The sequence below is a fragment of the Ooceraea biroi genome, chromosome 1, assembly GCF_003672135.1.
Source record: "Ooceraea biroi isolate clonal line C1 chromosome 1, Obir_v5.4, whole genome shotgun sequence".
Classification (NCBI taxonomy): Eukaryota; Metazoa; Arthropoda; class Insecta; order Hymenoptera; family Formicidae; genus Ooceraea; species Ooceraea biroi.
The window spans coordinates 8,020,812-8,047,348 of record NC_039506.1 but is presented as its reverse complement, the minus strand read 5'-3'; the positions used below and the strand labels follow the sequence as shown (position 1 = coordinate 8,047,348).

The 26,537-nt window shown below is 45.8% G+C and overlaps 1 protein-coding gene across 3 annotated transcripts in view; it reads right to left on the bottom strand.

The window, feature by feature from the left end:
* Positions 1–26,537, bottom strand: part of LOC105288137 — a 292,115-nt gene that overhangs the window by 36,755 nt on the left and 228,823 nt on the right. For all 3 annotated transcript variants that reach the window (XM_011354156.3, XM_011354157.3, XM_026972322.1), the window contains exon 13: positions 8,288–8,413. In XM_011354156.3, coding sequence (XP_011352458.2) covers positions 8,288–8,413 — 126 coding nt within the window. The remainder of the gene's footprint in view (positions 1–8,287; positions 8,414–26,537) is intronic.

Genomic DNA, 26,537 nt, shown 5'->3' with positions numbered 1-26,537 from the left:
GAACGAGAATCTCGTTGGTATTTCAATGTCGGAGCCTACGGAGCACCGTGTAATACCGTGTGATACCCGATATGACAGCAGAAAAAAGACGTATCCTTAATCGATCATTACCATCGAAACTCTCTGCGTTCTGTTCACTTTCATAAGGAGAGTTTCAATTGGAATCAGTCGTAACACAAAACACAGCAGCCACACAGCGCGTTGGAGGCTCCTTCTTCAAACAGCAACGTCTGTCTTTTCTTAATCAGACTGAAGGGATGTTTAAGCGTAATTCTCTCGGTAGCACGCAATCCGGATGACACGAGTCGCTTTCGCGACTATACACTATTGTATTATACGCGTGAACATTACATATTTGTTACGTGGACGTCGCATTATTTCCGCGCGCTAACGAACTATCAGCTGCAACCCCGAGATCCTTGCAAGGATCCATGCCGCGAAATGTTCGACTGGGAATGCAAATGTCTAGCCTACATCTTGCGCGTTCTCAGGCCTCGATTACCCACGTCAATCATACCGACCGTAACGATCAGTCTCCATGCGCAGATTATGGTGATTGACGGCTGATCTTGATTATTTTAGCGCTAGGTGAGGCCAACGATTCAGTGTAAGACAGAGTCAAATGTGGAACGGACTAATCATCGATCCTTCTTTTTTCTATTCAGCGGTCTGCCTTCAGGGATTAAATAGGGCCTTGAAACGGTATCTTTTGTTACGCAGATACAAAGCACAGACAGAGCAAAGGAAATTATAAATGAAACAACTGTACAGCTCAATTTTGCGAATGGTGTAAATAAACTCTCGCCATCTTGTTAATATTAATGTATCTTTTCACAGAGTGCCTCCATTGGCAAATTGCCATCGCAACAACCGAGCAGCGGCACCGAGAAAAGAACGCGCAGGAAGGAACGCGGTGATGTGGTAAAAAGAATTATGCAAGCTCACGGGCGGACGTAACGCGAGAACTATGTCGGACGAGGGATCGGCGATCGCGTCGTCGCCGGTCACGGGAATCCGGCTTATGACAATTCATGAATAATAACGTCGCGTAAGGAGGAGCCGCAGGTACAGTTACATTTTCCACTCATTCCTACGCGAGGTAGCACGCGTTCGGGCATATATGTACATACGTATCAATACCAGCCGCGCCGGGTCACCCACTTCGTTTTTCATGAAGAGCACGTACATGACATAGCCCTGGTTGACCAGTTCAAGATTCCCGAACTAGCAATAGGCCGAGTGTACCGTAACGTCAACGATAAAAAAAAGTAGTTCATGGTATTTACGGCTACGATAAATCTGTAATTTATTTACCCCTCGTAGGATGCTCGGTCGAGACCAAAAAATGAATTGCCTCCTTGAGCCCGACAAACATCTAAAGACATAAGACCGCTAAATGCTAATGATATAAAAAATAATCCACTTAAAAATATATAAAAATATAATACATCAATGCTGCACATTCCTCAAAATTACACGGAATGTTGAACGTCTAACTTACTCTCGCGATTCCTACTATGGCTATTGTAACAGTTAGTAATTATCCCACATAACGGGGTTTCATCACACGGTTTTGCTTAATGATATGTTTCCAGCTTGCGCGCGTTCTTGATTTAATTCTACCTCGTAATGACGAATGACGATATTCCCGGGTATCATTCATCCGTCTCGCGTGTGTTTAAGCTTCGAGAATGAATGCGCGATAATAAACGCCAGCTGTCATCGGCAGTTGATTCACGCTAACGAATCTATTCGCGGCGCGAGGAGAGGTTCGACACGAAACGCTCGATGAAGGCGAACCTTTCGCCTCCTGAAACCGAAATGTCGAGTTGCAGTGTACGATTGATACGTGACACAACCACGATGCAAATTGCGTTCCTTTGCGTTCCTACGCGTCATATATATGCGAATATATGCGTGCACGGGAATGTAGCGTGCGGGTTCACGCCCGTTGCTTGGGGAGGTGCGATAGAGACGGAGAAAGCGCGTTACGCATAGCTGATTGCGGGCGTAGGTGCAACAGAAGAAAGATAATAAGTTGCGGTGCAACTCACTTCGGGAGATATGTGGGTTAATCGATAGTTTGAAGTGGAGCGAAACCCGCCGCTCACTACCTCATAATTCACGCTGGAAGAAACGAGATGCAGATCGAGGTGCATATCCCTACGATGACCTTCGCCGGATGTCACCTCCCGTTTTGACTTTCCGTTTGGCATCGAACCGCGCGCCGATGTGTATGAGAGACGCGTGCCGCACATACGGAATGATATTTCAAACACGAGCCTCTTCCGGACCACCGGTTCGTTGCTTTGGACTAAATGGCCTACGAACTATTGGCGCCGGTCTGTTGGAAGACTCGCGCTTACTTTCTAACGCTTATTCAGCTGAAACAAGAGCTTATTTTATTCGGTATGATATATTTCATGAATCTCTTTGAAAGATTCACTTTAATTAATTTTAATAAATCACATTTTTAATAAGCTTAATACTTGTGATAAGTTTAATAAAAATTTTTAAATAAAAATATCTCTTAAAATGAAAACTACAACTCAAAATTATTTATAAATGAAATCTCTATATGTATTATATTTAAGTGCGTTATGAGAATTGATAGTTTCCATCTGAATGACATTTCATATGTTGCTAGTTTGATAAACTGGAGAAGTCTCAAGATACATCCCGGGAAGCCAATCGCGTATGGTCGTAAAATTTTATTGATGCACAATCAGTCGTTTTAGTATTGTTTCCAACGCTCGTTAACGTATTGTTGAGCATTCAGCGAAGACCATAATAGTTGGCATTCATTATCGTTATTTGCACAGTCATGTGTGGCGAGGCCATTAAAGTTAAAAACAACTGCAAATTCCTCTTACGATAAGATTTTTACAATACAATGAAAATACGCTTTTGTGTAGCGTATTCAATCGATTCGAATATTCAACATTTAATCGTATCGAAATAAAATTTTGCTACGATAAAAACAATGACGAATGTTCTTAAAAATAAATATCGTGCAGAAAATGGCGATAGCGTAATTTATAACTAAACCGTGATTTCGCACGCAATCGCGTTTTGCGGTGCAAGGTCTCTCGAATCTTGTTTATTAAGTTTGTCGTAACTCATCACATTAACACTAAGAAGGTGGGGCATTTTACGGTTTCTTCTTCGAAACGCGAACGTAAAGCGCGCGTTACGTTACGCAACGCCAAGCATTGTGCCGTGCGAGCGCGCGCTCGTAAATTCATAAATGGCGAGAAAGAGGTGACGCATGGGTGACATTGAATCTCCATTTTTACGGAGCGAGAAGAGAGACCACGTGAAATCGTCGAAGGGTCCTCCAAAGGTCGTGCGAACCAGTTGTAATCACACTGGAGCACGTTTCCAGAATTGTTGCTAAAGCGCAAGTTTTTCGCACGATATTGCGACTCAGCTTGCACGAAACCAAACTTCATTCCGGCGAAACAAATAATCACGATGTAAAAATACCGCGCGGAGATATCGTTACACCTATGCATACACATTTCGTTCATGATTTGCAATGCAAAAGAAAGAATATTTATCCTCACGGAACTATTTCATAGTTTTCTTATCGGCAAGAATGCATTGTACAATGGTTTAAGGAGTCGTTATAATTTTATGAGCAAATTTACATTGCGCAGTGCATTTTTATCACACAGCGAATTGCAGCTCGACGAACATGTCGCGAGCAACCCCTGCAACGATTTCCGCGATAAAACAGTGTCGCGAATCGATTAAACGGCGGAGATTATCGCGTAGCAGATGTTGCATTCGGACGAAGTGGACCGTCTCTTCCTTTCGCCCGTGATAAATCTATCGTGCATCAAGTGGGTGTTACGCGTGGGGTCGAGCGCGATTAGGCGATTACACGCTTGCACGCGGGTGGGCAGTTCCGCACGATAGGCGAAATCACAAAGGGTACGCGTAATAAAATTGGGGCTGCATATCGGAAAGAGCATGTGTTCCATAGATGCTACTTAGTAATCAATAAACGCGCCTGATCGAATTCGTTGATACCGAACTCGTGTAAGTGATTGAATCCATTGCGAAAGGGGTGCCTTTCATCTTATCTGAGAGAAAAAATTGGATTTTTTGTATATGTATTAAATTATATAATGGTACTTACAAATGTAGATATTTAAATTTTTTCATTTCGATGTTGCAAATTAGGTAGCTCAATTGATTGCGCGATCTGGATCTTTTTTGAAATGCTTAAAATGTTAAAATGAAGAGGATGTTTCGACTGCGCGATATATCAGATACCGAGCAGCATCGTTGTCTTGTTTTATCGCGTGATGACCGATTATAATGGAAAGTTGCGTCCCGGGTAAGAGAACACAGCGAGCTAACAAGCATAACCGCCTTGTGCCGATTCACGCTTTTGCAATTGGATTTTGAAATAATTTCCCGATCACCATTCGTGACACGCGCCCGGCGTCGATGCTATCGAAGAGCACGTTGACCGGATGTAACGTTGTAACCGTTCCACGAGTACTTTTCACTTATCGATATTAATGCAATTATTATACTGAGATAAAGAGTAAAATAACATCCGATTCATGTCCAACTGTTATGACATCGTGATACATAAACTATGAAATGTGATGCATATAAATTTTCAATCAAATTATAAAATAATTTATTATTTAAATTATATAATAATTAGAGATAATTATACGATAAAATGTTTTCTGATTCAACATTACACAGCTACGACATTGCACGCGTCCTATTTACATACAGATTACACGACGGTGAAATTTATTTTCAAAATAAGCCTCAGAACAGTTAGCTGAACATTTAACGGCATCGTCCGCGAATAAAATTCCATTTTCGTGTACGCTGAGCTGCATTCCAATCGCGCGAGTTTTGCCACTTTCCCGCCCGATCGGTGGATTCGATCATTACCGAATTCCTCGGAGAACGTTACGCCCAAGAATAATCGGCGAATTTTGCAAGCACGTTCGCATCGATCGCGCGTGATCGTGCTCTCAGATTCGCGAGGTAACGGCAGGCAGTTTCTAAACTCGACGGAATTTCTTTCTGAGAAGCAAAATCGGACTGTGCGACTTGACGAGTTGCGATCGCCATCGCTGTAGATGTCCAACGTTCAATGTTTCGTTCTTATTCTTGGCGTGACTTCCTCGCCTTTTCCGTCAGCAATGCGCCATGTAATTGGGTTACGAGAACGACGTTGTGCACGTTGTTACGAGCGTTCCGAGATCACCTTGACGTTCCCTCGATATTATCCTAGCCCGGCTACTTTACATCCTTGACAATGTTTTTACAATAGTTTGCAATTCAAATTATTTTTCGTCCTTGTCTTTTGTTCAATTTTCCCTCTTATTATTCCCGTGATAGCGTTCTTATCAATATGCATGCATTGTGTATCGTGCATCGATCTGTTCACTTTCGCGTATCTTCGCAAATATTCGTGAAATTCGCTGATGTTCATAGAAGAGGACCAATGCGGACTTAAGATCAGTGCGAGATACGCAGTTTTGTAAGAGAAGGTGGATCGATACCGATTATTGATCTCCGAGATCCCAAGGTGCAACAATATCACGTTTCTTTCCGAAATAGTTAGGCGGACGGCAATTTTGATCAGCATTAAACTCACTGCTTCAATCGATGCGCTCGTTGACGTTGAGCAACGTCGTGTAATTACCCGATGCTCCATATACCGCTCGCTCTCGTTGTGCGGGATCGAAACGCGGATCGTTCAATAATAAATCGCCAATAACTCCGTTCCAGTTCCGTCAAGATGACCCACATAATACGCTTTTTCGACCGTCGCGGCAATAATCGGTGACAATTATGACAGCGTGTGGGTAGCGCAATGGGGGTCATTGGGCCGCGAAACAGGTAAAAAGAAAGAGAAAAAAGGGGGAAAGAGCGACGTTCACGAGGGACGTGGTACGTTTTTGGATAATGACCCACGCGCTCAAGCGCATCCCGGATGAAACGGATAATTGAAGTGGGTGCAACGTGATTAATTAACCGCGCAACCGACCGGCTTTTATATCTCGCTGATCGTCCCGCCGACGTTTCGCATCGCCGTGAAACTGATTAATTAAGTAACAACTGTCCATCGGATCATCGACGGGCCTTTATTGCGCCCTGAGACTGGCCTGAGACCGAGTGTTACGCGTAATACTTTGCCGATGTCGGCGAGAGAAAGTTTAGTCTTTCGCCAGGAGGAAAAACGCCCGTGGAACGGCAATTTCTTTCGCAATAAATTTTCCACGACGCGGCACCGAGGTGTGTTATTTAGCGCGCTAAATTTTGAGTCGTCGCATTACGCCGATAGGTGTTTAACAATCATTCGCGTTTAATTGCCACGCCAAATTTCACGTAATCGCGCGTAATTAACCGGCTGAGAATGCACGCTGGCTGATCGCGGTCCTTTTATCGTGATTTCTCGAATATCATGCTCATTTGCAACCTGATTGCTGATCCGGATAGTATTACGTAATTAATAACTCCTATCGATGTCAAGCGTATGCTTTCACTTCATTTCACGTCAAACTTTTCTCGAATACTTGATATAAGTTTCAGGAAAACATGCGAAATATTTTAATCAGGAGCGAATACCGTTAGTAAATCTGAGAAAGTTTCAAGAAAACCGTCCATGCTTGTGGGTCAAAACCGCAAGTATCATCGATATCCATTATCAAAAGACGGAAGTGAGCATTTGCAAACACGCCGCACCATCGATTGATAAGGGAAGACGACATCGGTATGCACTTAGTAGCGGAGATTCAAGTTTCACTCGCTGAGAGTGTTAATCGATTCCCCATCATCCGTCTTACCAGGCGATAGGTGGTAGGTGGCATGACTCTAATTGCGGAAGTTATTTAGGAAGGCGGTCTCCGTGTCTTTAAATTAATGGCCGCAAATCGACCCGTTACACAGCGCCGACGAGATTCCGCCGATTAATTAGAAAGCGAATGCCAGGAAGAAAATAATTGCTGCTATTACGACGCGCTTGAAGAATTGAAATTACTTTAATTTACGCGCCATACGCTCGGTCGGTTGCGAAGTTTTGTGTCTTATGCTTCTGAACAGTCGAAAGGAACTCCAGCAGGCGGCGCCACGAGATTAGACGATCGCCTTACCGATCATAGAGAAAATTCAAGTGATCGAATTCTTCTACAATTGATTTATCGTCACTGACAATTCCCATAAAATTTATACAATTAAAGTTTCATTGTAAGATTTAATTTTTGTTCTTATAAGAAATAGAAGTCTAAAGTCACAAAAAACATGTAAAAAATCGGTTATCAATTACCGGCTGAGTAAAGAAAGATTATGTAGATAATAAGGAGATCTGTAACATTTTTCCATATATATATAATTGGATAAAATTTAAAAAAAAATCTTCTAGTTTAATTTCCTCAATTAAATTTAATGAGATTTCAATAATTATCTTTCGAGTTCAAGAAATAGCAAACAAAAATTTCAAAAAAATAATAAATTACTGCTATGAAATAGGATACAGGAAGATGAAAATCACGTCGAGTATATTTTTTAGAAAGACATCTACTCCAATATACACGTCTCGTTAACGGTGCGCGCATCAGGCAAACTACGCGGAACCGTCTGCGAAGCAGAATGATAATTTAATGCAAACGAATGACCCGGGCATGTCTCATAAAGAGCAACCATTTCCAAGTGCACTTGGCATCCACGTATAATTAAACGGCGAGAGATAAATCCGTCCGCGCGCGACGAATTAAGATTTTACCCTCAATCTCGCAATTAGTTTTCATTCGCGCTAACATCTCGCGGAGAATGCACACAACCAAAGTTGCCACAGTGGCATCATATCCTCGTTGCTCCTCGTGGCTTGCCGTCCTCTGTCCCGAGCATTTCGAGGGCGCTTTCGACCTGACCATATTAAGTCTACAGGTGCGAAAGGAATAATCATTTTCGCCTCCCTCTTTTTCGTCGTGACGACTTCTCGCACGCTCCTTCATTTTGCTGACAGACGAATGAAAAAAAAGGAAGAAGTGCGCTTGGCACTTGGCAGGGGTCTTTGGTACATTCCGCCCGTCACAGAGAGAATCCTTTATTATCTCGCGCTTATTGCAGCCACCTTTCGAGTCCTCGGTGGAATTTCCTTCGCATCAAGGCGTGACGGGCGGCTCAATGGGTCGCGAAAAAAGTGAAATCTTCTCTTAGGAGAGCGACTCGATTCCTCTTGGAGCACTCTTTTCGATTCCATTAACTTCTACGGGACAATCAACGCGCACAAGATGTTACTTACCATCGACGTGAAATAAAACTTCTCGAATTCCCGCTCGTGAAGCCGCGCAGACGCCAAGTTCGTCGCCGTGTGCTGGGCGTGCTTCGACAGGATGTCCTCGCCTTTCTTGCAGAGCCACGATAATATCTGTAATAAAGAAAAAAATCCTGGCTTAAATCATGGCATTTGTATGGGCGAGTGGTTCAGCATGAGCCTTCTTCATTCCATGAAGCATCACATGATATAGGCAGTCGGAAATGGATTACTTTATGGTCGCAAAAACGCATTGCATGAAAAATTCGATATTCGCAATAGTTTTTTAAAAACACTCTTAAACATTTTAATCAATTTTAAAGTTATCAGATGATACACAATAAGTAGTTATACTAAATAAATCTCAATAGATTAATAATGATTGAAAAATTTATAACCATATGTTTCATAATCTGTCTCTCATTTTTAAAATAGAAGAAATTATCTTTACAGATAATTAATTCATTCTGAACCCCGGATTATTACGATCTTATTGCAATTATGCTCTTGACATTATTTCCGGAAATAAAAGCAATGAAGTAACAATGAGATACAGTTGTCGGTTGATGATCTGCTTTTCATCTGCAGTCCGTATTCTTGAACGGCCTGTCAAGTAAGTTACCAACAAGACTCAATGCACGTGAAATGGTGCTTTAAAGCGTAACTGATGCTAAAAGGATTCAAGAGTTTTTATAATGAACATAATAGTTATCTTACACTCTCCCTTTCTTTTCCTTTTCTCTCTGATTCTCCCTTTCTCTTCTAATCCACGAATTTTTCTTTAAATACTTTATAATACTCCTCGTGAATGAATTTTATGTGAAAACTTTTACTGTACTCTTAATAGCCATGGACTCGCTCTGTTCACGTCATTAACGTCGAGCGTTAAGTGTCGAGGCAGAAAAATGGGCATCTCGCAGCGATGGGCGGATACTCGTATCAAGCCATTAAAGTGCGAATCCACTTTCAAAAGAACGGCCGCAGCTTCGCACAAAGATGGCAAGGATGTCGATATTTAGCGCAGTTGGACAGTGAGTAATCGCTGCGCATCCGAATTCGCTGGATAATTAAGGTTCTCCGGCGCGGCTGTCACTAACTCCGTAACCATGCGCAAGTTATTTATGTCACAAGGCAGCCGTGGACTATAATCGAAGACGCACCATTCAAGCTACTCCATTTAAGTCGCGAATCCACGTATACGGATGTAATACAATAGTACCGTACCGGATGATTGGAGATCGTGACGATCAGTCGTCATCTTGCGCAATCTCGCTGCAAGAAGATCCCGATGCCCGATATTTCTCGTTGTGCAATCGCACGGTCTTCATTATGACATAATCGCGATCGGACGACAGAAACGATTCCCCGATAACGATCAGGCCAAGTCGGGCGCGTACTCTCCCTCGGTATTGCCACATTTCCCGTCATGCTCCAGAACTCTCAAACAAACGATGAATGTATCGCTCAGGGGAATTATTGCTTGTGACTTATGACGATTTAATGTCCGCTTGGTACGACGTATTAATCGTCCGCACGATGGTCTAAGCGGCATGTACCGTTGACCACAAAGGAACTGGCGGAATGTGGCGATCCTAACGCATCCAATACGTCAAAATATATTACACATATCTGTCTCAACTATGCGTGACGAAAAAAATAAATGAATGAATGAGAAAAATAATAAGAGGGCTGTTAAAAGCAGGTTGTTAAAAGCGACGATCGCAATTTGCGGCGCCGTAGATCCTGGAACTGGATCCAAATGCATCGTTTTAAATACCACCCATCAATCACTAGCTCTGCTCATCTCTGTTAAAAAATCGAAATAAAAAATCGATTCGGTGAAAAATGTTAAATGAGACAGATTTCAAGCCCATTTGCCAGCAGTTGCACTCTCGCGTTTGTCGCGAGTGTTTCATCTGTCACGCGCGTGCCATCGAAGGCCACGACACGTCTCTTAGAAAGTACCTACGTCGACGATGCGTACGTCGAAGATCTTCCGGTTAATTAGATCGACTCTACATTTGCGTCCCGCGTGATAAATAGCTGGTCGCCGCGCCGTGACGGCGGGTGAAAAATACCCGGGGATAATTAACGGCAGCAGTCGATGCAGAATGCACCGCGAACGAGAGCAAACGAGACAGGCAGAGTGAAAACTATCGAGAGAAGGGCAGAGAGAACGAAAGAAAAAGCTTCTGCCACGATCTCCGACGTGTCTGAAGCTAAAATTGGCTGGAAAGCTGGAATTTATAGGTAGACCACTGTTTATCTTGAACATTATTCAAAAATAATTTTCTTCTTTTCGAGACAAAAGACAACTCCTTGCTATGTAAAATTCATGATACGTTATGTGGCAGCTTCAGAGAAAAAATTCTCTATTGCGAGGTCAACTGGTTGCAAATCACGTCATCGCGCGTCTCGCAGTCGTCTCGGGCGTTCTTCGTGAGAAATTGATACCACACCTCGTTGAAAGATACCGCTGAGAGTACCGCGAAGAGTCGGATAAGCGTGAACTTTACCGGTTCGCCGATGATGTTCACGTTGATGTTGTTTGCGAACGTGCAACAGGAGTTACATGCATGCGTACACGAGGAGCGATGTCAGAAGCGATGAAGAGAAGGCTTCGCCTCTGCCTGGTGAACCTCTCCGAGGGGCAAGACTGGGCCCCGGAGGAGAAACAGAAACCGCTTCGATCATAAGCAAACCGTGGCTTATTTGGGTCACTGGGCCGCGTTAGGTGAGTCGACGATCGAATGTCGTGCATGCGGCCGTGTGCGCGCGAATCTCCCCAAGTATGAATGTGTGTATGTATGTGTGTGTATGTATGTATATGAGCCACGCTCGATGTGGGAGCGAGTAGCGAATTTCGCGTATCGACTTTGATCTTGCACGGTAGAATTTATCTCACGCGTAGATCGCGCCCGAGAGGCACGCACACCGCCGCCGATTTCTAGGTAAATATGCGAGGAACGGACACGCGGATGTGCATTGTACAGATTAGAATGGTATTTATGCCTTGTGCGGTGTTCATCCGAGCGCTTGAGCGCATAATTCAATCGAACACTCGCGTTTCACGCGCGCAATGCTGACGAAGGATCTGGGAATACGAAATAAAGGTCGTATCCTCGTATTAAATGCACTTTTTGCAGTGAAAGTAACATTACGTAAGGAAATGCGTCAGGATATAAAACGCCAATAAAAAGATCTCACCACGCAACTTAAAAATAAACGTGGTATTACGAAATGACTAATGTCCTTCCATAGTAAGTCGCTCGTTAAATGGGATACAGTCTTGGCAGAGAACTTGGCATTTTCTTTGTTTTTATAGGTGCAGATATGTCAAACGGGCACCGGCGCGTTTTTGCGATTTCTCGGCTGAGTTATCGATCGGCCGGGGAGGCAAACGTGGGAAACGAAAGTTAAATCACGCGCTAACTAATGTACACACACTGGCGCGCGTCAAGCTATAAAAAGATTATAATATATCATCACCGGGGAAATTATATGCATTAAAGTCGGTATTTAAAACGGGCATACGAATATCTCATATAACCGGTGCAACCGAAGCGTAACGCCTGACCCAATTCCGGGATTTTTCGGCACGCGGACCACGTTTGGAGCCGCCGACGCGTCCATCGCACATCGACCCGAGGTATCGATTATCGCGGCGGACGTGGGAAGTGGAAACTGAATGACGTGCAAGACTGACGAATCGACGAACGGACGGACGGACGCTCGTCGCCATTCGCCGCAAAGTTTATTGCCGCGAATTATCGCGCCAGAATTGCATACATCGGCATTAACGAAGGAAATCGTTCTTCGCGCAGCCGCGGCACATGCCGGAACCACGAGAACGCGAGACACGCGATCGGCACCTCGTCATTATCGCGCCCCTTCCCTCCCCCGTTCCTCGCGGTCCTTCGTAATCCTCTCGGGACACGAGATGAAATTTGAAATAAGATCAGAACAGCTGAGTATCCAGTTGCACGAAAGCAGTCTCTCCAAGAATCCGCCAAGTCTGTAAACGCTCGCATGGATTTAGAAAGGATTACATTCAAGGATCGAAACCTCTTGCCTTTTACCGCACGCACATACGCAGTTAACGTTGAATTCTCGCGTTAACGTTAACGCAACAGCGCGATCAACAGAAACGGCAATGAGCTTGCGTATCGATTCGAGCATCGAGTAATCGCTGCTGGACGCGCCGCTCGCGTCCATTACTATCGAGTAGATCCTCGTGGGACACGACGCGAGTCCCGTTCCGTTAAGGGAAAGATATACACGGAAACCTCCTCGATCATAAGCAGACCTTAGGTTATACGGGTCACTGGGCCGTGCTAAGTGAACGACGATCAAATACCGTAAACGTGTGCGCACGTAGCCGGCGCGTATGCGCGTGTGCGCGTACGTATAACGTACGCGGCGATGTACGAGCAGATGAGTCAGGTGCGAGTGTGCAAACGAACCTTGCACACCGAGAACTTCTTCCTCCTCGTCGTTCTCCTGCTCCATGGCTCTCATCGTGCAGCGTGCAGCAGTCTCACGCGCTGCGACCTCGCGACGTTGGACCGCGTGCGTTTTATCTCACCTCTACAAACGTGATTCGCCGCCTATCGCCGCCGAAGCGTGCAACACGCTCGCACACGCGCATATGCGCGAGCGTGCACGCCTAACGGAGCGATAGGTATTTAGGTTCCGTCGTGCGGCGCGCGGCTTGTCAGCAGCGCGCGGTGCTTCCGCGTGGCGCGTCTTCTCACGCGTGCGCGCGCGATCGCTTATCGCTTATGGAAACGCGACGTGTTCGATTCGATAGCGCGGGACCGCGCTCTCGACGCGATGTCGTTATGACTTCGCCAACTACAACGCCGGCCAATTACCGATACCATGTTGCGCGCGCTGAGAATGACGTGGACCACAAGTATGCGTATGTGGGAGTGGTGCGGCCACGTCCGACTTGGTCCACGATATGCACGGATAGTTTGATTGTATATTGGACAGAATGAAAAAAAAAGACATAGAGACGGTATCGGTCGTTTGACAGAAGTGGTTGCGAGTTGCGCTGCGAGATTATTCTAATCTAGCGCGCGGATCAATGCTCTCTGGGTCGGGAAAGGGAACCAATACTTGGGGAATGTGCATTTGCATTTTTTAGGATGTGCCCTTTTACATGCAACGAAACTTGCTCGCTGATGGTAGGCCCGCCCGCATCAATCTTGTAATTACCATCGATTCATCACTCATTCATTCATTGAAGACCAATGCGTACCTTTCTCATGCAGTTAGCAAAGTATGCAATATTCAAATACGAATTCAATGAGTCTTCAACACGGTTATTTCTCTCCTCCAAAGCAGTAATCATACGTTCGACGGCAGTTTCATAGCAATCAATGCTTGCTACAAAATACCATGCATCGAAATCCCGGTTGGACGAAATATCTATAAACTACCGGCTACATCGTACATACATTGCCATACGTGTCACGCACAATCAGAGAGATATTATTTATCGTCGGAGTCGTATGAGAATCTCAAGCTTGTACCTCGCTTAATTACCCTGAACGTACACGCGAAAGTAAACCGCCGCGGCTAACTCGATCGAAAGTATCCCCGAGTTTTTGCCACGAAGCGGCCTTTATTCGGCGGGATACCAGAGCGGGGGACGCGCACGGAGGTCTCTCCGCTTCCTCTCACCGCGCGATGAAGCTCTTCGTCTCGCGGTAACGACGCAGCTTCCCGAAACCTGCGTTTTATGACACCATCTCGTTTGAGTTTCGGGACGGGAGCCTCGTTTTATCGTCCCAGATTCGTGGCGGCACGGCGTCGGCGGCGGCACTCGGCGAACGAAAGGAAAGAGGACGTCGAACCAGGAACACGATCGCTTAGCTCGGAGGGCCGTCGAGACCCGAATTTTTACCCGCGACGACAGGATCATCCGCAGCGCGCTGGTTCGCGCTGACTTTCGTGCCGCCGATAGCACACTTCGCGAATTAACACGTCGCGCTTGACGCGCCTGCTTGCGCGTGCGGTTGCCGATTTTTGCGGCTTCGCGAAGCAACCATAAATTGAAGTGCCTTAACGCGTCGATCTGCGCTGACGGCGTTGAACGAACGCGAGAGACGCGTTCGAGAACTGGCGAGACGCGACACGAATGCGAATAATACGCAAGAGACCTAATGGTCAGACGATTCAACGATTTATCGAGTCTTCGAAAGACGTACAGTTAATTTGAATTTCCGAAATAGTCCAGGATTGATTAAAAAGCGAGTGGCGAGTGATCGCGGATTCGTCGACGAAAGAGAGAGAGAGAGAGAGAGAGAGAGAGAGAGAGAGAGAGAGAGAGAAAGAGACTCGCCACCAGTATTCAAAGAGCGATTAATTGAAAGTTTCACCTTCGACGAGTAGCTCCGTAATTTATCTTCGTCCGCGTGACGCGCGCGTATTCTCGCGTCGAATGCGGCGGGAGCGTTCAACGAGATGCCTTTCGACCGCGTTCTAACGAGCAAAATTAACACCTAATTCCTAGTCGCACATCTGGAAGCGTTAGGTATATACATAATCAATTAACCCGTGAAGCTTCGGCATACTTAACCGTTCGTGTAGAGGCGCAAGTTCAGATCGCAGATAACCAAAGTCAACGGTAACATTGATACATCACGAATTATTCATTACTGCCGTGCATAAAGAATAAAAAAAAAGACAGCAACGAGTGTGCCTGCCGGGACACGAGACAATTAATCGAAAATGCCTAAATGGAACGTAAAGTCGACAATATCTTGCTTATACCTTCATATAATTAAAGATTAATTATACGATAACGTCAAACGTTCCTTTCCGGCTGGCTCGCAGGAAAACATCGCGAGGATCTTGAAATGCTAATAAATTTGACGATAAAATAAAACACGTGCCGCGACGTAGGTAAAACGCATCTCTCGAGGTTCATCAAGAAAGAACCTCGTAACGTCGTGGCGTCCCGCGGAGCTGGAAAGGATTGATTGTCAATAGGGAACAGCTGAGAGGAGCGAGGGACGCCGAGACGGACTGTGCTGTGCAAGTTTCGACGCGCGATTTATTCGTCCGAGCATTTTTCGCGCATTGACATTGATACCATCTCACTATGGGACAAGGAGTTTGTTTCTGCGATCTATACGCCACGAGCCCGATCAGGATTAATGGTTCGTCGCGGCCGATCGTCGGTGCGGGTCGCCCACGCGAGAATCCGCGATTCGCTATTGTTCAAAGTTAGTTTATTTCACGCGTTTCACACGGCGTATGTCCTATCAATTGAACCGTAACACACGTAAAATCCGCGTGAACGGTTGTCGATCAGCTATGACTGACATGATAATTCGGATCACTCATTCATAGATCGCATCAACGCAATGGATATCATATAAGTGATATATGAATAACAAAATAATCTTATTAAATGTTAATAATGACATATCGCCTTTATGTATATGTCTCCCTCTCTCTCTTTCTTTCTTTCATTTATAAAGTAATAAAAGTTCATCAATATCACACATCTTAAGAAAAATTTTTTATAAAGTTTTAATCGAGTTTTGATAATAATATTCGATCGTGAAAACAATATTTGAAAGGGTACAAGAGGTGTCGTTAGCTTTCACTAATCTGTTACTTATAATGTTATTTATAAGCGTTGATCTGGCTATCAAGATATCAAGCAAGGTATTTTAAGAGGACAACAGGACAAGGTAACAGTTTCATAGTTGCCACATCATGTGTATATCTATCATGCACGTCAATAAACGACAACTGTTAATCATTTCCTTGCGACCTGCATCATGCTCTGACTTGGCTCTCGTCGAAGAACTCGGAAGATCGAATCGCTCGCCGAATCGAATTCCCTGATACCACACAAGCGCACACTATCGAGTTGAAGACGAAGTTGACAGCACGCTATCAGTCAGCGGGGAGAGAGACACCAGGAGGTGAGATGTGGGAACATCGAGAGATGAGATTTATCGACGAAGTCCCAATCGTGAATAAAATCTGAAGCGGAGACAGCATGCGCACGTGACGTTTGTGCCGGCGAGTAACGATACTTTCGTTTGTGAAGATCGATTCAAGATTTCATTCTAAAATTCGAGCGAAATATCAGCCGGTAAATCGCAGATTGCAGGTCAAATTGATTGATTGATTGATTCAGAGACAACGCCCCGCGATTAATCGCACCAGTCGTCGGAGACAAATTGGGATATTCATGGATTGTCTCAGATTTTCGGAAACGAAACTGCATAAGAGCTCCGTGAGTCACGCGATCACTACAAGCGTGATTACGCATGCAAACGCGATTAAGAAAAAGGCTTTTAAAAAATCGGAACTGAAATTCGACTGGACGGCTGGCGGCTGCAAGTATCGATGGCAGGGTCGGTATGCATGTGTGCCATGCACGCAATCAACGTCTCAATGAATAATCACACCGCCAAAGGCTGCTCTTACCATGGCTGCTCTCATCCTCCCTCTGGACCGAGGCGAATCTGGTACCTGACTTTAAAGAAAGTAAAAATTCCGAGCTTTTTTGTATTTCTTTGTGCTTATTTGCACCATTTGTATAATATGCAATCAATAAATACAAGATAATTAAAAAAATGACTCAATTACAAAATATTTCAATTCCGTTAATGTAATTCGTTCTTCTTTGGTCCATTTTACGCTTTAAAGGATTCAAAACAATTCGAAGGATTTGCAAAAAAAATGTGCAAAGTACTTGATGTATATGTATGAGTTATTTTAGAACAATCTCTGCCAGCGTGCTAATTTCTTCACACCGTAACTACGTAATTTGCATTACCATTGATGAAAGGAGACATTATGGCGCCGACGGGCAAATAACAGTTATGTCATTAAGTGGCGGTTCATGCGCGCGAGGAAATAATGTTTTTGTCATAATCGTTAACGCGTTTAGGAAGTGAAACGCTCAATGAGCGGCAGCTAGTTAAAGCTTTTATATGCTACTATGATACTGCTACGGACTCGCATAACACAGGGATCATGAAGCGTATAACGTGGTCCGATAAAAACTTGGCAACACGTATCGCCTTCAATTTACGATCCTATTTAGAACAGGAGCTCGTTAAATATACCGGAATGCTTATGCATGCCGCATTCGCGGCGCGACTTCATGTAACGTTCCTGATTAAATTTACAGAGTGCGGAACGCGCAAGAAATGTATCATAACTTTAACTGCGCCAAAAATTAACCGTGCCGTTAGAATTATCCTTAAAAATCGCACGTTCGGAATGCACACCTCGCCCCCCCGGCAAAATTTCAGCTGCGAGACCTCACGTAACACTGATGTAACAATATTTTTCGCGGCGCGGACACTTTTACAACTTTATCGCGGTAGAACACGAGACAATAAATTTACTTAGCGCATGACCATTATCTATATGTATATAAGCCAAATACCACTCACTCACTCACTGACTCATCAACGTGCAGCCCGAACCACTTCATCTATCGACTTGAAATTTTAAGGGTATATTCCTACTATTACGTAGGTGCTCACTAAGGGTGGGTTTTCCGAAATTCCACCCCTAACGGGTGAGAAGGGGTAAAATGTGTTTTTATTTAATTCTACACATAATATCGCGGGCGAAGCCCGCGTGACGGGGGATGCTAGTTTATAGATATTTGCATGTCAATCGTAATTCTCGAGCTAGATAATGTTCCGTGTCGCGTAGGATGCCGCTCCAAAGAAATTACCGTATGGCGACTTGATCCGGCTCAACTTAATGAATCGTCCATAAAATAGCCGATAATTAATCCACGTGCGTCCTGCGATAGCACTCGCCTCGATGCAACAGTGATCCTTAAATAGCGTGAAGTTACAACAGGCGAATTCATCGCAGGACGTCGTGCGCAGACACGCTGCGAGACGACGCACAGCATCCCGATGCGGTCGCGTGCAATGCATCGCAAATGCATCGTGACACGATAATGATCGAAGACCTTTATTTACTATATTTAATTTTGATCCTGTAGGTATTGTCAGTATAATCAAAATTTTGTTTTCTGTGTAATAATAATTCGTCACAGTGATGTACAAGATTCGCGTCCTTATCTTAGAATTACGCTCCTCATAAAAAACTCTCCCTACATGTCGTCATTCATGCACAGTCATCGATCTCTCTTTGTCTTTTCCTGCCTTATATACCAGAACACAGTAATTACCGGATGTCGAAAGATTGCAAACAACTTAGTTATTTAACGCATCGATGGTACGCTATATGTTGTACATGTAAAGATAAATATTATAAAGATTATATATATATTCTAGCTACATGATATATCTAAGTGTCCCATAGCATCGTCACGGATCTCGTTGCAGGTGTACCGTTGATTGGCCATGCCACCCAATCGCGACTAAACGGCAAAACAAGACGAAGCCGGCCTGCGTGGAGATGCGCCTCTGCACGAAGAAGTGCACGGGGTAATGAGGATATAATTTATTCCTAATAAGAAGATACGCATCATATTTTATGAGCGAACTCGCTTCCGTGCCGTGTACGGAGTCCCACCCCATAAACCCGGTGCGCGTACGGTCCGGGCCATTAAAAGGCGCGAATGTCTTAACGAGCGGGCCCATAAGGACGACACAATCCTCGGGCTCTCGAAGATCCACTGTGACCGTATAATGAAGTTCCACCAAGTTTTTGCGTGGCAACCACCTGTACTCACGGCGATGCGACAATATTTCCGTCATTCTGCACGCAAGTTCTTGCGTAAACGGAGAAATTAATTAAAAGATTTCTGCAACGGCGAAAACTCACAGATTTCTATGAATTAACTAGATGTTATATATTTATGAGGCATATATACTTTGCATAAGACAAAAAAAATTAGCGACACTTATACATGAGGAATTAGCAATCTAATTAAATTGTGTATAGAAGTTTGTGGAAATACTTCAATGCATAAGTAGACTTTACAAAGAAATAAATACGTGACTTTATGATTCTACTAACGATGAATATCACGTGGAGATCACTTCAAATTGCTTCATGTAACCCCGATTGTCCTTTCACTCACGTGTGAAAATCGCGTTGAGAAGTCTAAAGCGCAACCTGTGAAACATTCTTACCATACTTCGCAGCTCTTAAGACTCTACTGAGTCTACTTAAATTATATAATTATTCAAACGAATTTTCTCTCTCTCTTTCTCCTCCTTCCCTTTCTGAAATATCAATTCCAGAAAAGAGATCGAAAAAAACGACGGGCGAAAATGCGACTCACCGAACTCGAGTCGCAGATAGGTAAGATGGGCTTCCGTTAATCGCGCTATTAAACTTCCAGTATCAGCGAGTCCATCGGGGACCCCACCCCGCTCTAATAGCCCGCGTCCCGATCTTACTCCACTACCGAGTTCACTTCTATCGGTGGAAGCGATTCAAACGAGGGAACTGCGCTCAGTAAAGTAGACACCAACTGATTATACGCAGCTACACGAAGAAAGGGACTGCGCTGGGCCGGTGTAATGTGCGCGGAGGAAAGGGGCCCCGTACCGAGAGAACTGAGATTATAGTTATTACTGTAATAAAGATACATGGTTTGTTTGTACTCCGATCTGAGGAGGGAAGGACGGCTCGCTCTTGCTCTCGCTCTCTCGTGAGGTTCGTTACGATTTATTTGCTCGCGAGCCGAGGAAGTATGTACCGCCGGCCGATGCGATGTTAAAATCTCGTACGCGGCATCAACTCGTCCTCCTTCCCTTCGTGCTCTTCTTTCAAATAATCCGTCTAAGAAAGCCTCGTATGAGCACGCGCGAGCACCGTTCTCAGCTTGTAAAATACTTCGAGCGCGTAAGATCTCAGATACTGGTCCCGCGTGCGTGTGTCTTTGTAACTTCATCATCTGAAGATGCAGGATACGATATGCGTGCGCAGATACGAACGAATGAGAACTCAATCGGATCGGAGTTGCACGCACCGGCGTTTGCCAAAAGCATTTCATCGGAGATCGAGCTTTTAAAGGGAGAATCGTATTCGCGCGAGCTCGTGAACTCGCACTGCTCGCACGTCGTTACACGGGAGCGAGAGTTTTGTTGAAAATCTAATTTACAACCGGGGAGATTGCGATCGCGCAGATTACCGGTTATGGATTACAGATTACAGGCTACGGCGCGCTCGTTACGAGCGCTCTGCCGGTTGTTTGCAGGTTCTAATTTGCTCAGCAAAAAAGACGCCGGTGCCATCTCCGACTCGTCGGAAAGATCGAGTCTTATCTGTGACCGCCGTTCCTTAATCGATTGCATTCGATCTGTTTAGCGGCGCTTACGAGCGCGATCGACGGTGGCCCGATGATGCTTTATTTCAACAAAATCTTCTCGTGGGAACATTCAGTCAGTTGTCTATAAAATGCGTTGTCACCTAGTACGGTGTCGAAAGCGCGATATGGATTCAGGTCGACGAACTTGTGCGTTGACAAAAGGACATCGATGATCCCGAAAATAAGGTGCCCCCTTTCTCTCTTCATCGTATCGTCGTGTCGACAATGATATGTATCGCGATCTGATAACTCTGTTGCCGAATTCTCTTTCTCTTTTACGTATACTGCACCAAACGCAAAGATTCTTACCGGCACATGACAAAAGAAAAAAGAACGCTCATTTATTCGTTGATAGAAATTGCAAATTCGCAGATATTAAAAATACTTTACTAAAACATTTTTATTTTTCGCGATAAGAAGGAGCATCAGTCATTGGTAGAACATTTTCAAAACAAAATGTCGCCGCTTATTTCAGACTCATTTTGTACTATCATTTTTCCTCGTCCGTTAGGATGATCCATCATGTAATCGCAAGAGTCTCTCGACCGACAATTAGCGGATAAACATCCGGGATAAGTCGACTCCGAGGGTTCCAGAGACACCCTATATAATCTAGGCGACACTGAAGATCGGCTCCACCCTAATGCACACCATCAAGTCTCGTCGTCCTCTCTTCGTCCGGCCGTTATTTACGAGGGGGCGGGTTAAAGAAGCAATTTCAAGGAACACGAAGCGAAGCAGGAGACGCTATCACGCGCGGCGCAGCGTTCCCTCGATAAGATAAGGCCGCCTGTAGTAACAGGACCACTTATGTGACGGCTGTTTAAGCCATTCAGTGCCAGCGCACGGGCGTGAAAACTAATTACACGTGTACACGCGTTTACAGGCTCGCCGCGACGGTTTCACAGTGCTCGCTTTTCCTGTTTACGAAACAGCGCTTTACAAGAATGGGAACCATTGTTCGAGGCGGCGGATGTGTCGCCCCCTCGATCAGACCGTAAGAGACCCCCTTGTATATCACGTTGTACCGACGTGCCTTAATAATTTTTACCTTAACGGGATATCGCGTGACATTATCCGTTCTCACGGAAGATGACGAAACGTCGGCGATGGAAGATCAGTGATTTATAATTCCGATGATGATATCCTTGATAAGAGGAATCGAAGAGCGAATCATCTAGAGGGAGAAGAGGGGAAGAGAACCTTGTAATCAGAAATATAAATTATTCAAGAAGCGATACGCGATGTAGCCAATTATTCTCCATTTACGCTCTATTCCAATTACATTTACGTAACTTCGTTCTGCTTCCCTTCGAAAAAGTAGACCTCTCTCGCCTCTTCCTGCAGAACACGTTTCGAAATCCACGGAGCATTCTATGCACCGGATGAAATTGCACGTACATGACGGATGATTATCGCCGCGGCATTAAATCGCCCAATCATATTGATCGATGTCGATGCATCTGCGGTGCCTCTGGACGTCACAAATCACAAGTTTCTCCGGAGAGTATCGGTCGTCGGTCAGGCCTCACTCGCGATTCAAGCGATCGAGCCACTTTCGCTATTCGACTGTCCGGCGTGGGAAGAAGTGGGGTACACGCCGGAAAGTGCGCGATGACTTCCGGTGCGAAGGTATAGGTATACCTATACCTCCGATCCATCCGCGCAGGAGACATTAACGCTGCGAAGGAGCACGAAAGAAATACTACGCGCGGCGTATTGCGGCCGGCCTCGCGCTTCGGCGCCGTGAATTATCGTCGCGGCGGCGGGCGACCGACCGCAATATAATTCGCTGGCCGCGTAATATATTGCGAAAATCAAACACGCCTGACAGGCAGTCGACTAGACAAAAGGCGCCATCGGCGAGGCGTAAATCACCTCGGGAGTCGGGACCCCTCAGGACGAGGGGGTCCGTGTCTTCGGGTCACGCCACCACCTTCTCTCGACCACCGCCTCTCTGTCTTCGTCTTTCCCTCTTTTCTCTCTTTCTCGCGTGCACGCCGGATGCAGCCACCTCTTCTCTTCGTCTCGCTTTGTTCGGTGGCTCCGCGGAGTTTTTCGAGAGACCACACACCACGGCCTTCGTCCGCCATGACGACGAAGCGGTGAACTCCTCCCGGAGAACCGTCTGGACCCTGTCGAGGACGGGGTACTCTGACATCCGACGGGGACCGGTCCATGTCGAAAACCGAACTCGAGTACCTGTCGCGCAGCTCGCCGAGAGTGGCGCGATCGGTATCTCGCCGGCAATCCGTGAAGGATCCTCGAAGCCGGACCGTAACACACTTTTTTCTCCGGGAAGCACGTCGCTTATAACCGCTCGAGGGGGGAAGCTGCTTGGCGATAAAGGATCGGTCTCGTACGTACCTCGTACGTACGTCGAGAAAAGAGATATCTTCGTTTAATGATACCTGGATGTTCCACGGATAAGCGATACGCGAAGGACGATAAGTAACGGGCGAACGGCCGCTGTAAATTGTGGGTCATCGAACGTGAAACGCCCCAGAAAGCAACACCGTGCGCGATACTTTCCCCATGACCAATCCATGAATGGCGCGGTATAATAAAGACCTATGCGCGGTGTGTTATAGGATGTCAATCCATCAATATGTACTTTTCCATAAATTCAATCCAACGTGAATGATCGCGCGAGTAATATCATTCGTCCGACGTTCAATACGTCAGAGAACTGACTCGGTGTTAGAGATTAATCACTGTCCACGGCAACCCAGGATAGAGAAAAAAAAGAAAAAGATATATATATACATATACCTTGTCCAAAGCGCTAGATACGTCGTGTACACGTGAAAATTCTTAAGCTACAGAACTTAATACATGTATCGTGATAAGCAGCCGCTTTGACTCACTTCAACTCGCTCGTATCCATACGTGTCAACGGGGAACGTCCACAAGATGTCCCGCGATCCGATCTCGTAGCAGCATATTTCTCTCGATCGGCTCGATCGTCGCGCGGCGTTTCAACGATCTGTCATCTGCTCCCAAGAGCCGCCAGCTCGACCGGGAAAAGTCGAGGAAACGTCGTCGCGACTTCTTAACTTTCTCAGGCACAGAGGGATCCTCTGAAGGAACCAGTTCAAGAGAGTGATACCACGAGATACCTGAGATTCAAAGATTTACCTGCGCGGCATCGCGCGTCATTTTCGATGACACACCGATTACACGAACGATTACGCGGGAGATTATAACGCCGGTTTCCGAACCGCGCGCGACGTCTGCCACTGCACTCGGATGCTGCGGCAGAGAAGGAGTCACTGATGCCCGGACTGATCTCAGGTTGAGACGTACCTACGCCATACCGGGAACCGGACGCCCCACCTAACGCGACGCACGAGACTCCTGGCACGTCTCCTGCGGTACCTTCGATTTTCAGAGGTGCATGCAACGGCGAACGAGATCGAGACGGCCCACCGAGACCGGTCGCCGCGATTATCAACGCGAACGTCTGCACCTGCTTCACATGCCTGCGTAATATATTTTCCTCAGATCATCATATCTTTGTTTACGTAGTGTAAGTCAAGGATCATTGAGCCGCTTTGCTAACGGATTTGTGTATATAAGATCGAAAAGATATCATAAATTGGTCATACATATATGTGTATATCGCATTACGAATCATTCCGAATCAGAATTAACAAATTACCACTCTCATACGTAAAAGTATAAGTAAGACGATTTAGTGCGAAATCGCCAAATGCAAATAAAAGCTACAACATACGTCAGCCTACAACGTGTGTGTGCGTGTGTGTTTATCATTTCTATCACGTATCACATTAAACTGTGTTATAGTTGTGCAGCACTGATCGATGATCAGTAGCGAGACGGTAACGAGGAGACTATTAATAGAAGAGATAATATGTAATAGAGGGATAATTATAGGATTTTACTGAGAGGCATTAATTTCATCGCGCACACCAAGAGGATTACCAAGAGGATTGAACGCAGGGGGAACGCTCTTCTGATTACATGAGAAACATGAAACTAGAATAGATCTAGCGTTCGAACTCGTGATTCAAAACGGAAGAAGTGATTCATCCGACTATCGCGGGACCAGAGGAGGGTACGGAGGATGGTAGATCGGTTGGAGATTAGAAGGTCCCAGAGCATGGGACTCTCCATGCTTCGCGGACGTCTCGAGACGCAGAATCGTGCCTGCGGTCGGGCCATGCATACTTAACGACGCGACCGGGTCTCGTAAAGCTATTTCCTGTAATAAGGATCTGCGTCCAGAGAGCGGATCTCGAATAAGTATGACCACCGGCGACGGGGATGGAGAGAAAGGGAGCCCCGATAATCTGTACCGCAATTCACGAGTGATCCGCATACAGAGTATTCGGTGTTTTTCGCTTTTTCAGGAAAACTCCACCTTTCTTCGAAATTTTCCGAAATGAGCCGTGTGTTGCTCGGAAATTTCAAAGATAATAGCACGCGTGAACCGGATTCGAAGGTCAGGCGCCCTTCCGCGTGGGAGATTCACGCGTAGCGCTTCCTGGGAACGGCCGCCTCCTTCGTCATTAGCACTTCCGGTTGCCGGATACCACCATCACGCACCGACGGTTTAATTGGTCTCTCCGTGCGATTAAGCGATCGCGCGGGGCTTACATTAGATCGGGACGAGCGTTCCTCCAAACGTTCCTCATTTTCTTCGACGAGCAGTCCTCTCGAAGTCCTTTCGTCTCGAGGAAAGGGACCCCCGCGATCGCGCGTGCGTTACTCACTGCGAAATATGAATTAAACATCGTATTGGTACGTTAATGCAGCCCGCCGCGATGCCCGACGTGCAACGATAATGCATACCGTGGCGTTCGGTATCTGCGCTCGCGAATCGCAGATCTCTCCGGGCGATCCGCGATCCCAGTCGCGCATACGTAGCTTTGTCCGCGATGAAATTGCAGATGCAGCAGTCGCGCCGGTGATGCGGCGAAACGACGCCGACGGTACCACCGCGGAGATCGGCGTCGATTAGGATCGCGAGGACGAGAAGACAACACACCGTGGCGGCGTAGGGTAGCGATAATAATGAGTTACTTGCGGCCGATACCGTCGGGAATTTGTCACAGCCCACTTCGCGCATTCCGCCTCGCCTCGCGAGATTAATTATGATAGCATCGCTGCGTCGCGAAGAGCACGCTGCTCCCTTATTCAGCCGAGTAAATCCGCGCGTATCGGTTCCGCGCGCTCCGCGAGCGACTCCGCGAGCGGCTCAACGAGAGCGCAACGCTCGGGCAATTACGCGCGCTATCACGCGTATCAATTAGATTTCCTTACCAGAGAGGCACGGTAAATGAGGATATTCGTCGGCAAATGGACGAACACGTAATTTCCCCGATGTCTCTGTGCCGTCGCGACTTTCCCGCGTGCACGTGATGCGTTATTCAAGAGGAACTGAATGTTCCACGGATCGTTTATCGCTTATTCCCTACTCGCTTCTGGCATATCGTGCGTGTGCAGACCTCGCGATCGCGCAGTGGCAATTTACTCTGTTTAATTAACGAGCCGAATTAATCACACCGGCATTCCAGCGTCGCGGAATGTATCTCCGCACGAGAAAACACTGTGAATACGAATACGCAGACTTTTGATGTCGTAACCGCATCGCAACAGCGAGTTTTGAGTTTTTGCTTGTTATTCAATGTCAATTGGAGAACTTGTCTAAAAATTAATATATCTAATATTTCCATCTTATTTCCAATATAAATGATTTATGTATTCTAACTGCAGATACAACTACAAATACAATTAACGATGGATCAGAAAGCTTAAACCTTAGTCGTCAGCTGCCAAAGAGCTTCATGTAATAATCTCCTCAAGAAATATTCGCAATGCATAAAATGGGAGGTGGCACGGTATTCCTCGGCGCGTTCTTGCGTACTCTAGCTTACAGCATGATTTGAAAATTAATAGCTTCAGTCCTGGGAGCTCAGCATCCGTCCC